Source organism: Diabrotica undecimpunctata, chromosome 10, assembly GCF_040954645.1.
Source record: "Diabrotica undecimpunctata isolate CICGRU chromosome 10, icDiaUnde3, whole genome shotgun sequence".
Lineage (NCBI taxonomy): Eukaryota > Metazoa > Arthropoda > Insecta > Coleoptera > Chrysomelidae > Diabrotica > Diabrotica undecimpunctata.
In genome coordinates this window covers 19,559,758-19,575,877 of record NC_092812.1, presented here as the reverse complement: position 1 = coordinate 19,575,877, position 16,120 = coordinate 19,559,758, and the positions used below count along the sequence as shown (strand labels likewise).

General features: G+C 32.4%; 2 protein-coding genes across 2 annotated transcripts in view; one reads left to right on the top strand and one right to left on the bottom strand.

Annotated features, from left to right (window-relative positions):
* Nucleotides 1–12,347, bottom strand: part of ras (Inosine-5'-monophosphate dehydrogenase ras) — a 62,205-nt gene extending 49,858 nt beyond the window's left edge. Inside the window, exons 1-4 of the mRNA XM_072545855.1 lie at nucleotides 11,928–12,347; nucleotides 11,582–11,685; nucleotides 8,640–8,688; nucleotides 618–719 (exon numbers count right to left, since the gene is read on the bottom strand). Coding sequence (XP_072401956.1) covers nucleotides 618–719; nucleotides 8,640–8,688; nucleotides 11,582–11,685; nucleotides 11,928–11,957 — 285 coding nt within the window. The 5' untranslated portion in view covers nucleotides 11,958–12,347. The remainder of the gene's footprint in view (nucleotides 1–617; nucleotides 720–8,639; nucleotides 8,689–11,581; nucleotides 11,686–11,927) is intronic.
* A 2,714-nt stretch (nucleotides 12,348–15,061) lies between these two features.
* On the top strand, nucleotides 15,062–15,847 carry LOC140451644 (uncharacterized). Its single transcript, XM_072545487.1, has one exon. It carries the CDS (start codon nucleotides 15,062–15,064, stop codon nucleotides 15,845–15,847), a length of 786 nt encoding a protein of 261 aa, XP_072401588.1.
* The last annotated feature ends 273 nt before the right edge of the window (nucleotides 15,848–16,120 follow it).

Here is a 16,120-nt window from a genome sequence, read left to right as displayed (position 1 = left end):
AGAAAGTGGAATACCCAGAAGAAAGTCTGTTACGGAGGAGATCTAGGAAAATTAAATATCAAAAGATTGAAAAACACAGCTGTGAACAAAACGTAATGGAAATTTTTTTAAAAAGGAATAGCCCTGCGATGCCATAATGCTGATTTATACAGGGTGTTTCATTAAGGTGTCCATATAATAACAGGAAAAACCTTAGCACAAAATACGAAGATTTAACCTAAAACACCTAAATAAAATATTCCTCCTTATCGAGATATATTCTAAAATGATTTTAGCCCATTGTTTTAATACCTTCCAATATTATTTGTTCAAGCTTGACAGTTTACGCAAGGGGTGACAATGGGCCCGCGATCCCGGAGTAGTAGTTTAGGCAAAATCGTAAAAAATGTATAATTTTTTTTCAACACCCTTTATCTTGATAACGGATAGCGTTACAAATTGTTTACTAAGCAAACCCCAATTATTTTTCAGTTTTTTACTTATTCTGGAGACGGTGTTACCTTTTTTTGAAACACCCTGTATATACAATAGACTACTTATTTTAAAGGTGATTTAATTTAATTTTTGAAACTGTGGGTTGATACTAATAATGGATGGATATTAGAGATTTTACTTACAGCCATTGCAATTGCCATGTCAGCTTCAGTCACTGTGTCCATCGGCGAAGACACAAATGGTGCTTTGAGGGTAATTTTTTTGGTAAGGCGGCTTGAAATGTCCTATAAAGAGTAGTTATACTATAAAAAAGTTCACTGAAGTGTGCATTAATAATAAAAATGTTTTATTTCACTATATATATATATATATATATATATATATATATATATATATATATATATATATATATATATATATACTGAAAAATTTAAATATACAATGTGAGTGAGATTAAAATCTCACTGAAATGAGGATATCGGTCAAGGAGAAATAAAAAATGAAAAAACTATTTCAATCTTTTAATAGAAAACGTTTCGTGCAGTATATCTGCACTTCTTCAGTTCTAATGATTGCAAAGTCATATATAGATGTCAAATAATGTCCGAATAGCTATGATGATTGCCGACCTCCGCCGCGGAGATGGCACTTGAAGAAGTTGTCTACAGTTATAATTAAATTAGTTAATATTGGCAAATATTTAGCGTATTCGTTTTCCACCCCCATTACGTGTTCAATGAAATTTTCCCGATTTTTCGCTGTAATTTTTTTTTACTTCTGCAATTAATTGGAGAACAGCCGATGAAACTTTAGGAGCCACATTTTTTCTTCTTATATTTCCTTTTAATTGTGTCCATATTAATTATATTGTATTTAATATACAAAAATAAGGAGATAGTCTAAGCACGGTATGCTGCTAGTTTCTAATAATTGATTTTTCGTATATGTCTCTTCAAAATACAAATCTGCCTCATATCCAAATTTTTGGATTTGGGATTTGTTCCAAGTAGAATTCGGTATTTTTTAAATTAATCTGGAATGGTACGAAGCGTTGTCCATGATAACTACGCTGTTTCTGCGCAATTTTGGGAGTAAAGTTTCTCAAACCAAGACTCAAAAACACCACTGTCCATATCATCGTGGTAGTCCAATGGCGCATCTTTAATTTTTTTTTGGCAGATACCAAGAGTACGTCGTTGATCCATCCGTTTTCTCCACCGCAGTATAAAATATGAATTATTTTACCTTTATGGAATGGTAATGCAACTGAAATATCCAGCCTCTTTTACGTTGTCATGCGTATCGTACCATCGTATGTTTCATCTAAACATACAATGTGTCATTTAATTTTTCTATACTCCATTACATTTCGAATATACTAGTTTTATTTAAATAAATTATTAGCTTTTAGTAAACGCGAAGTGTCGTTGTGGAACAAGAAACGATATCTTTTCGAATTAGTTCTTGTCGAGTTTCAATCGCGGGAAAAGTGTTGACTGCATACATTTCGTATATTGTTGTACTTATAGATTGAATCAAGAGGATTTCTATTTTTCGGAACTTGCCACTATCTTTTTTCTTGATGTAGATGTTCCTCCTATAATGGCAAGGTTGATTTTGGCACTTTTGTTAAAAAAAAAACAGTTTCTTTAAGGGCCTCAAATTTAGTAAGTTCAGAGCACAGTTCCTCGTACACATTTTTCACTATAACTTTGGCATCGTTAGATAGATATTCAATATTTCGCTTGCGTTCGACATAGTCGCCCTGTAAATCTTCTAATTGATAAGAATCTTCTTCTATTGGTCCTTCAACCTCATGCTCGGAATTATTATTCACCCAAGGACGCCACATTTTAAAAGTATCTACCTAGCAAATGTCTAATTAAAGAATTTTCACTATAACAAGATGCGTTTAGACGATTTTACGAACAAAGTCGAACAAAGCCCAACAGAAGACAACATCAGATATGGACGAAACATGATAACTTTAATATAACCTAAAGTTAAAACAATTTACATCTAAAAACAAGAAATACTCACAAATTCCACTGGTAGATACAAAAGCTCTGCCTTCGTTAATTGTGGAGTGAACTAAGTAGCTCTACACCCAACACAGCCGGTCCTAAGACCGGAAATAAGATGGAAAAAGAAGTGGGATAGAGGAGAAACACATCTCTAAAAACACAGGGTTCATTTAGTCTGGATGATAGCACCCTGTAAAGACTACTGCCTAGGATACAGGTAAAAAATGGTCAACGTCGGATGACACAACGTCAAAAGGCGGACAAACCAGACAGGGAAGTAAATCATGGCAGACAATTGGCCGAGAGCAGCGTTTCTTAACCTTTTTCAGTACGCGGACCCTTAGAAAATCAAGCACAATTTTAATGACCCCTTTAATATAGAGCACAGGTATAAATTTAGAACAATTTATTAAAGTACTGAAAAAAACATTTTTATTAAAATTAAAAATATTGTAATAATGTGAAGGTTGGTGCTGCTTTTTGGCTACTAAATTTGTTATTGGGGTTGACATTTTTTACTTAGTTGTAATCTCAAATCGGATTCTAATTGTAGTTTGTTTCTGCATTTGTTTTTGACATATACAAGAGCAGAAAATCTCTTGTCACAGATGTATGTGGAAGAGAAAAGCAGTAAATGTGCTTTCAGTATTCAGTGCTTCGTCTGATATTTCTTTATAAACTGTTTTTATATTCACCCAAAAACTTGATAAGGAAGATTCTTTGAAATGACGTTTTAAAGCTGAAGCAAATGATATTTCTATTAATTGATTTTCCTGTATCGTTGTCAAGCCGATGATATCTGAAACATCTGCGTTGAAAAGGTCACGCGCGTCTTAAGTCCTGTTCGTGTACAAGTCATAGTCCGAGCACCATACGTACTAACTGCCACACATTTATCCCACGATATTTCGTGAATGGACATAAAGTCGTTCAATACTTCAAATATTGCTTCAGGCAAAAGCCTACAGGCAAAGGCCTACAGAACAGAAAATACTCAATTACGCCGTCGTTGTATACGTATCGAACAAATGCAAGCAAATTAGCGCCATTGCTAATATCTGTGCTCTCATCTAATTGCAAAGCATGAAATCTGCTCGCTTTAACATTCCAAACCAATTGCTCTTTAACATGTCCTCACATATCCATAATTCTATTCTTCACTGTACTGTAAACTGTTGGATAACGATATAACATCCAATTCTTTTAAAAAATTTTCTCCCAACATAGCGGAAACTATAATTTTAGCGCTCTATAAGTATTTTGGTCTTATTTAATTTTAATTGTTCAGATTGTTACAAGATTGTTACAAAAAAAAACTGTTTAAAACAATTTGAACAACTTTTCGTCTGGGCGACCTCTTTAACCTCAGTTGTTTAAATAATCGCTCTCGGGTATAAACAAATTGAATAGCTTATAAACTATTTCTTCCATCTGGTTGATATTTAGCACACTTTAACAACTCATTAATTGCCATAATTTCAAGTAGCTATATTACATGTCGTTATGCAAAAAACAAAGTTATTAACATTCATAAATTATTGCAAAAATAGTGGTTTTTGCAATTATCTCGGTCAATTGTTTATGTGTTTTAATTTAGATACCCCCAATTACATAACGTTTTATGATTTACAACTTTTATCTGAACCATTTTACTCTAAAATGTATAAAAAACATTTTATAGGCACATTTTTTTTTTTCACTTTTGAAAAAATACAAATTTTTGATTAGCTACACTTCATACACCTTTCAGAACCTTCAAATATCTGTACAAGATTTTTACGTGAAATCAGTGATTTTTGCAGTTTTTCACTTAATTACTATTTAAATGGGAATAAGCCACAATTAAAGGTTAAAATACGTTTATTGACGTTTCAATTTCCACTTCGGAAATCGTTCTCAAGATACAAACAGTAGTAAATTAAACAAATTTTGTTTTTTTGTTACAAATTAAAATACGTTTATAAATTTAGAAATTTTGGCAATGTCGGTAATAAATGTTCGAAAGGTCGTCCACGACTTACGCAAGGTCAACAATTGTATTTAATATTATCAGTAGAAGAAAATTCTCATAAACCTAGCTTTCAAACTGCAATGAAGCAATCGATATGTCAAACGTCTCTCTACAAGAGAATAAGTGGCACCCATGTAAAGTGCAAATGTTTCATGAACTTAATTTTAAGAATTTTGTGAATTAATGATGGATTGATGTATTCATGATCCGCAATTCCTACGAGAATGTGTTTTCTCAGATGAGGCCGCCTTCAACAGGTAAAGTAAATAGGCAGAATAGTAGGTACTGGGCACAAGAGAACCCTCGCTGGGCGGTAGAAGGGCACACTCAGTATCTACAGATAGTTAACGTGTAGGCGTGAACAGTTGGTAATTAAATTCTGCTCTATACCTGCGGCTCTATACCCAAATCATCAAAAACCTCAGCTACCGGACAATTCGCTATGGTATCAGCCAGATGGAGCACCACCGCATTACGCATATGCACGTGAATACCTAAATATTGTTTTTCCTAATTTTTGGGTGATCAGCTAGATCTCTTGATCTGTCCCCACTAGATTTTTTCTTATGTGGATATCTTAAGTCTAAAGTTTACGTTAACAGACCTAATAGTAGTGATGAACTTAAAGAGAGATTTAAAACTGAAATTAATTTAATTAATGCTGATACCCTTAATACTGTTTTGCAATATTTTTATAAATTACGTTTAAATGTGAGTAAAATATGTTTTATTTTTCAAATATACGGTTATGTGTAATATAATATAATATAATATATATATATATATATATATATATATATATATATATATATATATATATATATATACAGTATACTCCCTATATAACGAACACGGTTATTATGAGGTTTCACACCCCTGCATATCGAGGCAAATTTGGTTATAACTAGAGAAAATAAGATCGAAAAACGTGTTTTTTACGTTTTTGGCCCGGCCGTGGCTATAAATAAATGCCCTTTTTAACTGCCCCCGCAATAAACTTCTGTTTAATCTACCGACCGATATTGTGTTGTCAGAAATTACAATTTATGATTCACAAGTGTCAGTGTAGGGGTTTGACCATTCGCGCCTAATAAACTAAGTAAACAGGCTTAAAAACATGACAAATGAAACAAACTTCACCAGGATTTCATTTCACAGTTGTTTTTGTCGTAGATGTTTATCGTTTGTTTCCTGATTGTGCTTTCGCGTCTTGAAAGTTGTGTTGTATATTACATAGTCACATAGATTACACACTATGACTCCTAAAAGAAAAGCACTTACTTTAGAAGAAAAAATTAACATCCTTAAAGACGTTGAGAACGGTAAGAAGAAAGCAGAAGTTTGTCGTGAAACAGGAATTTCAAGTTCCACTTTATCTACCATGCTCAAAAATAAACACAAGATTTTCGAAGCAGGTTCGTCTTTTTTCGGTAAATCGACAAAACTACGTGCCGCAACTAATAAAGAACTTGATACTGCAATGGTCAAATGGTTTACCATAAACAGGGCTGCGAATGTTCCAATAAGTGGGCCACTGCTTCAAGAAAAAGCGACACAATTCTCGCAGGCGGTAGGTGGTGACGAGAATTTTAAAGCATCGAGTGGGTGGGTGAGCCGTTTTAAGGACAGGCACGAAATTACGTGTGAAAAAATTTGCGGTGAAGCGAAGGGTGTTTCCAAAGAAGTCACCGACAACTGGCTGAAGTCATGGCCTACAATAAGACAAGAAACAGTGACAATAATGTTTTCAATGCCGACGAGGTGGGACTTTTTTTTAAACTTACTCCAGATAAGACCCTCAATTCAAAAATGAACGTTATATGGGTGACAAGTTTTCAGAAGAAAGGGTAACTGTACTCGTTTGGGCCAACATGTCCGGTTCCGAAAAAAGGAAGTTAGTCGTCACGGGAAATCTCAAAAACCACGATATTTCAGAGGTGTGAATCAGCTTCCTGTCCCATATAAATTTAATAAAAAATGGTGAATGACAGCAAAAATTTTTAGTGGAGAACTTTTGAAGTGGTACAGAGAGTTGGGACATCGAAAGATTCTTTTAATTGTTGACAATTGTACAGCCCATCCAAAAGTTAACGGTTTAAAAAACATTGAACTTCTTTTTTACCCCCAAATTGCACATAATGTTCTACAACCGATGGATCAGGGCATCATAAGGTCCCTTAAAGTTCGCTACAGAAAACTTTTTGCTTAAGCGGATCCTGAATAATGTGGAAAACCATAGTGAATCCCCTGTTACTTTATTAGATGCCATTAATTTCATCCACAAAGCATGGACACTCATAGATAAAAGAACCATCAGAAAATGTTTCGGTCATGCAAGGTGGACAGAGACTGAGGTAGAAAACGAAGAAGATGAATATCCTGTAGCAGAGTGGTTGAGGTTACAACAGCAGGGTCAAGAACTAACCCAACTGAACAATGATGACGAGTTTGCTGAATTCATTGCCATTGATGATGAGGTCATTGTTTGTGATCTTCCGACGGATAGTGAAATTATCACGCAAGTAATAAATCCGCCGGCGGAGCGCCTTATCGTCAGTGACGAAAGTGATTAAGATGGAGAAGACAATCTCAGTGAATCTACGCAAGAAGGTACTAATAGACAAGATGTCTAAAGTGATTTAAACGTTGTAAGAAACTTTATCCAAAGACAAAACGCAAATGAAGAAGCATACAACTGTTTCACGTCTTTAGAAAATATGATAGATAGAAAGATACTGGACAATCTAAAGCAGTCAGAAATGACAGAATTCTTCCAATTGCAGAAGCAATAGTTTGTGTAATCCTTGAAAATACGCTTTATACATTATGTAGTTGGAAAAAAATGTAAGTACAGATTTTTTGTTTTAACATATTATATCATTGACAATAAAAGTAAACAAATCTTTTTGGTTTTAATGTATTTCATTGACAATAAAAGTAAACAATTTTTTTTCAAAAACGCCATTCAAACAATATTTAGCATCTTATATTACTCCGAATGGCTTCACTATAGGAAGTTAATGTTTTAGAAAACTACATATTCATTTGTATGCACAGTATTATTGCTGTCTGATATAACGAGATCGGCTTATAAGGACGTAATTAGTCTGCCATTTCAGTTCTCGTTATAGAGGGAGCCTACTGTATATATATATATATATATATATATATATATATATATATATATATATATATATATATATATATATATATATATATCTACATATACATATATATATATATATATATATATATATATATATATATATTAAGGATCACTCAGAAGAGTGGTGGGTTTTTTCGGTCAAAAGGTAGAGAAAAAAGACAAAGTTGATGGCTACTTCATCTATTTATTGAAGACGTTTCTGTCATAATTAATGACCTCAAGGTTTTACTGTCTTTTAAAAACACCATTTTACTGGCAGCATTCAAGAAGCCAGGAGTGGTAATTTCATTATACATTAAATTATTCAATTTCAATATTCATTAATATAATAATGCTACCTAAAGTTAAAATTAAATCATAACTATTGCTGTATTGTTGGAAGTGCATCTATGATTTTCTTAGTTCTTCATTCTCTTTTTCAATGTTTTTTTACTTATACATTTTTATATAAAAAAACAAAACCACATGTTCTTTTTGCTGTGCTTAGTTTGAACAAATTGTTAACTTATTTAGTTCAATTTATTGTTTATACATCGTAATCGTATAATGTCCATTTACTTAAGTGTCTTTACAACCTTAATATCACTGACTGCTACATATCTTTTTAAGGTAACACATGTAACAACTTTTCCATGCTTGTGTGGTTTTTTCATATTGTTCTTTTTAGATGAACTGATGATGCTTTCTGATTAAGAAAGCGAAACGTCTTCACTAAATAGATGAAGTAGCCATTAACTTTGTCTTTTTTCTCCACCTTTTGACCGAAAAACCCACCACTCTTCTGAGTGTACCTTAATTTATATTGGATTGACGGTCGTACTCCTTTTCTCGATATATATATATATATATATATATATATATATATATATATATATATATATATATATATATATATATATATATATATATAATTAAATACAAGAACTTAAAATTTGTGTAATTAAAATCATAATCATACTATTAATCTACAATAAAATAGCAGTAGGAAGTATATCTAACTTACCACCTCTGATGGGGGGAAGTCTATATATCCAGGAAGGATTATAAAGTCGCTGAAAAGTAAATATTTGCAATGTTTAAAAACTTGATTTTCTTTGATAATTAATAAGATTAGAAAAAAAACGCGCGAAGATAGCCATTTTCAAGGCTCGATAACTCAGTGAAAAATTAATGTTTTATGCTTAGCAACTATCATATTAAACCTAAAACTCCATTTTATAAGATCCCGAAGAGTTTTTAACAATAACTTTGGACTTCCGCGCCCGCTATAAAGTTTTGAAAACACATATATGATATTTAAGTTATAATTTCTTATAATTTACCTAATAATATATTTTTATACAATTTTTTTTCTAAAAATAATTTCTTTAATACCAAACAACTGATTTGTTCTAATTTAATAAGAGTATATGCAAAAAAAATTTTAAATAACAATTTAATAATGTTTATAAATAACATTTATTTAATATAATTACATTTTAAATAAATAAATAATAAATGACAATAAAAAGGTGACTTAAGAAAAGATTTGTATGTTCCGTAGTCATTAGCTGCTTAGTTTTGGATAATTTGGCAATGAAAATACGCTAAATGTTATTATCAGGGGCGGTTTCTTCATTGGTTCACTTGTGCAGTGAACACCCAATAAAGTTTCATTAAAATACAGTTTTTTTTTATCTCATAAATATCATTGAATTATTAAAATAACTTTATTAATGTTGTTAATTAACATAAGAGTGATTAAAACAAGGGGGCTTTTTTTTCTAAAAGTTGTGTTTTTTAACCAGCTTTCCAAATAATTTCTTAAAGTAAATTCTATGGAGTTTTTGTGAATGTTTATTATTAAATCATTTTGTGTACATAAATATAATTTTTTTTTTAATCTTTTTTTTCATAGGTTGTTAGTTTACGTCTTAAAGAAGAAAATATGCCCTGGATTATTCAGATCCATACAGCCAAATTATCTGGACCAGCCATAGAAATTGGCTCATTTTAAAAAAAATCTTATAAACAAATTAAATTTCGCAAAAACTATTCAACCAGTCTGGCCCATCTTTTGCACACAATTAAAACATGATAATACTCATGGTTCAAGTAGATTTAAACAAATTTTAATAAACATCTATTTATGTAAATAAAAAAAATATTAACCACTTAATGCACATTCATTTCAAGTTTACTGTCAAAAAAGATCAATTGTTTTATTTCATAATTCAATAATACATGTAAAATATTTTTAAAAATTTTTTTTATGGGGCATATAAAAAAGTATATTTTTCGTGACAGGAGAGTACCTATTAAAAATATATATAATTTTTTTAGTATTTTTAATTTAGTCAATTAAAGTATAAATAAAAAAAATTCCAAAAGTTTAAAAAAACGGATCAGGAAAGTTCATAAAACGTTTGAATAATGAAAATAAACTAAACTGCAAATGGAATACAAAAATATCTACTACCTGACAAAAACGAAAATAGACTAAAGTACAGCTACATCTAAAACTCAATGTAAACTATGAAAAGGACAAAAAAATAATCATTACAATTCTTAAAAAAATAATAAAAAATTAAATAAATAAAAATGAAAATAATAAAATGAATAAATAAATAATAAATCCGTCATGGATGGGTCAGAAACGGCCATAAAACGTTTGAATAGTGCTGTACTATGGCCAAACATGTGAGACAAGGGCAAGTCCCAAATTTACTGGCAAGCCCTTCCATGTCAGACACGGGATAAAGCATTAAGTGGTTAAAAATATCCAATTTTGTTATTCATTTTGCAAAAACTTTTTTATTTATTAACCATATTTTATTTTAATTTAGCATATCTCATTTAGTGTATCTTTTTTTCTAGTTCCACTAAAAAACTGATGGATCCCTAGATGATTGTATTTTTGTAGTATATCATTTCAACTGTCAAACCCGTCAATACATACTTGTAACGAAAAAGGCTTATTTTTAACTAGCTTGATTGGTCTATTAATAATATAAATAAGATTTGGAAGAGTAGCTATAAATCTGAAGGTAGCTATTGACAATTTGGGGAATTTTCGGGACTGATTTCAAAAATTTTAGAAAACAGACTTTAATAATTGTACTGCAAAAGCTTAACAGTTCATAGAAAAGAGCAGCTATGTGATTCTTACTACTTACAAAAAGAAAAGAGTTCACCTAAAAAAGAAATGTTCAGTTATGAAGCTGTAGATGAGCCTATTTGATTCTGCTGAAAGTAGATATATTCGGTAGATTTTGGGAATATATACTGAAAGAAAAGGGCCTTGCTGATGCTATGTTGCCCACTTCTAGATTAGTACATAATATGCCACTGAATGTACTTTTCTAATAACTTTATACTTAAGCTTAAATTATGTTTAAAAACTATTTCTAGTTGTATGTAGGGTTGTTAATACAAAAAATAAGAGCAAATATGATGTTATTTTATGATTTCTGATCTCTCATGTGTAAAGCCATCACACTCACACAACAAATAAAAGTCTGCCAAAACATAAATTTGAAATTGAAATCAATGGGTTTTAGCTAGTTTTTCTCTTACAATCAAAAGTATATGGGACAATTTATGTCATTAATTACTCCATATTTCATATTTATTAAAGGTTTTATTTGATTGTAAGCAAAGAAAGAAAACATTTGTGTGTTTATAAAAGTAAACTTTAAGCATGTGGAGTGCCTTGACATCAGGAATGTTATAAAAAAACTTTGTATGCTTATTATGCTAATTATTTTATCAAAAAAAGGCTTAAACCAAAATCTAGTGGAAACTTTATGTAGAATTTTTATTGAATGTTTTAAGTGCGTATATTAATTTTTCATTTAATAATTTATTATTGATTTGTTAGAGAATGTATATTGAGAATTTATAACTTAAGAGTTTATTTAAATTTTATTGTAAACTTTGTTAAGTCGACAAAGTATGAACACTTACTTGTACGTAAGTCCACTTCCTTTGTTAATCATGTCTTCAGCAGAAAGACCGTCTTCAAGATCCATGTCCATTTCATTATGATTATGATTTTGGTCACCCATATTCTGAAGAAAAAATGAATGAAAATATTTAACTTGGATAAAATGCTAACTTATCGATTTTTGAAAATCTGAATAACGTAATTCCTTATAATGTTACATTCAAAATGTGTTCAACAAACAGTATCTAAAACGTGTTCCGGTAAATGAAAAAATCTTAATGTGATTAAAAAGTATTTGTATGTCTTCTTATAGCTAATAAAAGGTTGCGTGCACTAAAATCGAACTTCATTGAATAATGTACTTACATTTGAGTGATTTTGCTCGTTTTTAACCATTTAAATTAACGAGAATAGTCCCACGTGGTAGAAAAGACAGGTTAATAACTTAAAAAATCAATACTTCCAGTACTTATATTCTGGAAAGATTGCACAGTAACTGTTAACTATGTTAAAAAATTTAGTATAAAAATATAATCACAAATTAAGATGCATATAAAGAAACGTTAATTAGAAGAAATATTGTATTCAACAAACCAATGAATATTTGCGTTTATTTTTATCACTGTCACGTATTTTAATTTATTCCCACTTTTAGGTAAATCGAGAGATTGCGCTGTAACGATCTGTGCAACAATATTATTTATTTTTTGAGCAATACTGATTCTTTATCAAATTCGTTCAAAATAATTATTTCGAAAATTAAACAACCTGTTTTTTCAGTTATCAATGACAGTATAGATATATTGTTTACTTCTAATTTAATTTAAATGTACATTACTAACAATACGTAAAGTCGTCAAAGGTGTTGCATAGCTCAAAGATAAGTATAATGAATAGCGTAGGATACAAAAATAATTATGTTCACAAATCACCTACCTTGGTCTGTGGTTATGTCCTCAATGGACAGCAAAAGGAGAAAGCTTTATGATTTTTCTTTGTGTAAATATGTAGAAATTTCAGTCGAAATTTATTTAGCAAAACTAAAATCTGGTCCTCCAGGTTGGCGAGTTTAATTTTTGGACCAGTTCTCCAGCACAAGAAAAACGAAAACTACTAAAAAAACCCCAACATTGCCTCGGAAATATAGACAGGACATACTTAAGACGAAAGCGGTTACGGAAATGACACTTGAATATGGAGAACATGGAATTTAAAATATCCGGAAAATTTGAAATCATAACTAAAAGAAGTCGGAAATATTAATTTAGACATTATTGCACTAACGGAGACAAAGAAAAAAATGAGTTAGTACAGAAAAAAAGGACAATACGTACACTTTTACAGTTGTGTACCTCAAGACCATAGAGCCAAAAGAGGGGTCTCTATACCCATAAAATAAGAATGGAAAAAATATTACGGATTGAGAAGCCGCCACGTCAGTGAGAACATTCTTCGGGTCGTTCGTATGCTAACTATAAGTTGGATCTTATCTATATCAATAGAAATGCTACATATAATTGACTTGCTACAAACAAATGTAAAATTTGTAAACGTAGTTAAATAAATCTTGAATTGAATACGCAGTTAGTAGTGAGATTACATACATAAGGATTTTAGTTTTATTATATTAAAACTTATTGTACTTCTCTTGTATTGTATATCTTTTAAATAATTTAACATTGTTAAAATATATTGGTTAGGATGGTTTTAAGGTCAGTTGTGATTCTATGGGATTTTTATTTCGAGAAGTACATGCAGTCAAGCAAGATTCATTTTATTTTCAGTGGAATGGAGCAGTTGATGAATATTGGTGGTGGCTCATTTTTAATTAAAAATGGATTTCTTAGTGCAGTATGGCTAATTTTCAAGCGGTTAATAATTACTTGGCTTCTTCTGCTTTAAGTGTTATTTAAAATGGTATTTACTTGTGGGCATATTACATTTTAGTTGATTTCTGATTTTTGCCAGTAGTTTTACCATATGTTTGTGCAGCAGTGTTTTTTTTATTTCGAATTAACGTTTCTCGACATCTTTGGTCATTGACACGGGAGCAAAGGTTTACAATAGTACCTACAGAGTTATGCTGTCATATGCTTTTTCCAAATCTGTTAAAGCTGTATGGGTTTCTCTATTACTCTGTACTCGTTTTTCCATTGCAATTTTTAATGTGAAAATATTATCCATAGTGGACCGTCCGGCCCTAAATCCCGCTTGTTCTTCGGGTTGTTTGTCTTTCTTTATACCTAATCAACTCTGGATGTATTCCGCCTGGGCCTGGAGATTTTCTTAATTTCATTCTCTTAACTGCTTCTTTCACTTGTTCTATTGATATTTCTATTTTTCATTCTACTTCTACTTGTTCATTTGTCTGTTTAAACCTTTCTCTTCTCTCTGTTAATAAGTTATCAAAATGCTCTACCCATGTGTTCTCTGGTATTCTATTTATTATGACTTGGTTTTTTGTCGTTGTTCTCATGGTTTTTATAGTTCTCCAGGCTTCAGAGCTCTTTGTCCCTCCTATATGGTTGTCTAGGTATTGGCATTTTTGTTACCATGCACTATTTTTCTTTTTAACCACTTCTCGTTTGACTTCTTTATTCAAGTTTTTATATTGTTGTTTTGTTTGTTTGTATGTTCGTATTCATCCGTCGTTGATCTGTGTGATTCCTGTAGTTTTTGTGTTAGTCTCCAGGAGTAAAGTAACTGTGTGCTCTCGTTATCTAGGTTGTCTAAGGTGTACGTAGTTCTTTCTATTTTTTCTCTGTGTTCTTTGTTGATGTCTGTGTGGTTCCTGCCTACGAATGGTGTATATATTTTTCCTATTATCAGGCAGTGGTCCGAGCCGCACTCTGCTCCACTATTCACCTTTACGTCCTGTACTCTTAACCCTTTCAGTTCTACTTATATTAAAAAAAGAACTCTCGTAGTATATTTGCCCCTCCACAGAGACAACTTTTCTATAATATTAAATGAACGGATTGTGTTTTTTGAGCGCTGAAAACTGATTGTACCTTGGAACGGACAACATTTCTAAAGCATTTAAAAGACCGTGTACGCCTGTGGGTGTAGTTGAAACCATGGTACAATGAATACACATGTGTATTCATTGTACCATGAGTTGAAACGACTTCCGATTGACATTTAGTCAGCTGTTTTGGATATATTTGCTGTGCTGTGAAACTTGTGTATAAATACTTTGTGGCAGATTGACAGTTAACCTCCAGCCACACATGGGTTGACTGTGCTATTGAAGTGAGGGAACGTCGACGGAGAAAAGAAGAGGAGATGAGAGCAGCTGATGGCTGTCAGAACACGATCACACGACGAGGTGACAACGAAAAGAACTCTTACAGTTTTCTTACTTGTTTTTAGTATGTAGTTTATTGCTAATAAATCAATAAAACAGTTTAAAGTGTGCCCCGACTACTTTGCTTCCCGCAAACAGGCCACATTGGTGACCCCGAGAAAAAAACTGTAAGTACAACGATTTATACACAACTATGACAAACACCGACCAAACAATGCCAAACAATATGAATATTACACCGTGCGAAGGCGATAATCACTCATTAATTGCACGGGTAGGCATTAAAGCGCCAGAGTTTTGGCGCACTGAACCAGAACTATGGTTTCTCCGGCTAGAAGCGCAGTTTCGACAAGCCAAAATCACAACTGACAACTGTAAATTCGACCATACTGTTGCTAGTTTAAACAGTGAAGTACTTATAGAAGTAGCAGACATAGTAAAGAATCCCACTGCTGGCAATGCCTATATACAACTGAAAACTCGACTTCTCGACAGGTATGGCACCAGCTCAGATGAAAAGATCCACAAGTTGATGGAGCTCACTCTGGGTGACCTAAAACCCACTCAACTACTCCATCGAATGCAAGCTTTGGCCATGGATAGCATTAGTACGCAAGTTCTCAAAAATTTTTGGTTGGACCGCCTACCACCTTCAGTTCGAAGCGTTATATCTATTCTTGATGGAGACCTAGAAGAACTTGCTAAGAAAGCCGATACGTACCTACGGTGTTCCAGTTTTCCGGTCATGGTAGTTACCGAAAGCTCTACCTTAGACAAAACAGTGGCTGCATTGAGTGACCAAGTGAATGCTTTATCCAACAGATTAACTGTAGCTGAAGGAGGGCAACAGATCCAAATGACCAAGAGTACCAAGTCATCATCAGACGAACAGTGTTACTACCATCGAAGATTTGGTGCACAAGCAAAGAAATGTAGACCACCCTGCAATTTTACAAAAAACGATCAAAGGGCGCAGTAATGGCGGCAACCGCAGCCCCTCACATACCACGCCGCCTCTTCATTACCGATAGTGCTCTCCAACTTCAATTTCTTATTGATACAGGGGCAGACCTAAGTGTGCTTCCACGTAAAATTTGCACTGCGACTCAGCCCAGCACTGTTCGCCTGTATTCTGCCACCGGATCGTGCATCCAAACATATGGTCAGAAACAGCTCACACTAAACCTTGGTCTAGGCCAACCTGTAACATGGACATTTGTAGTCGCAGATGTCACCACACCCATACTAGGAG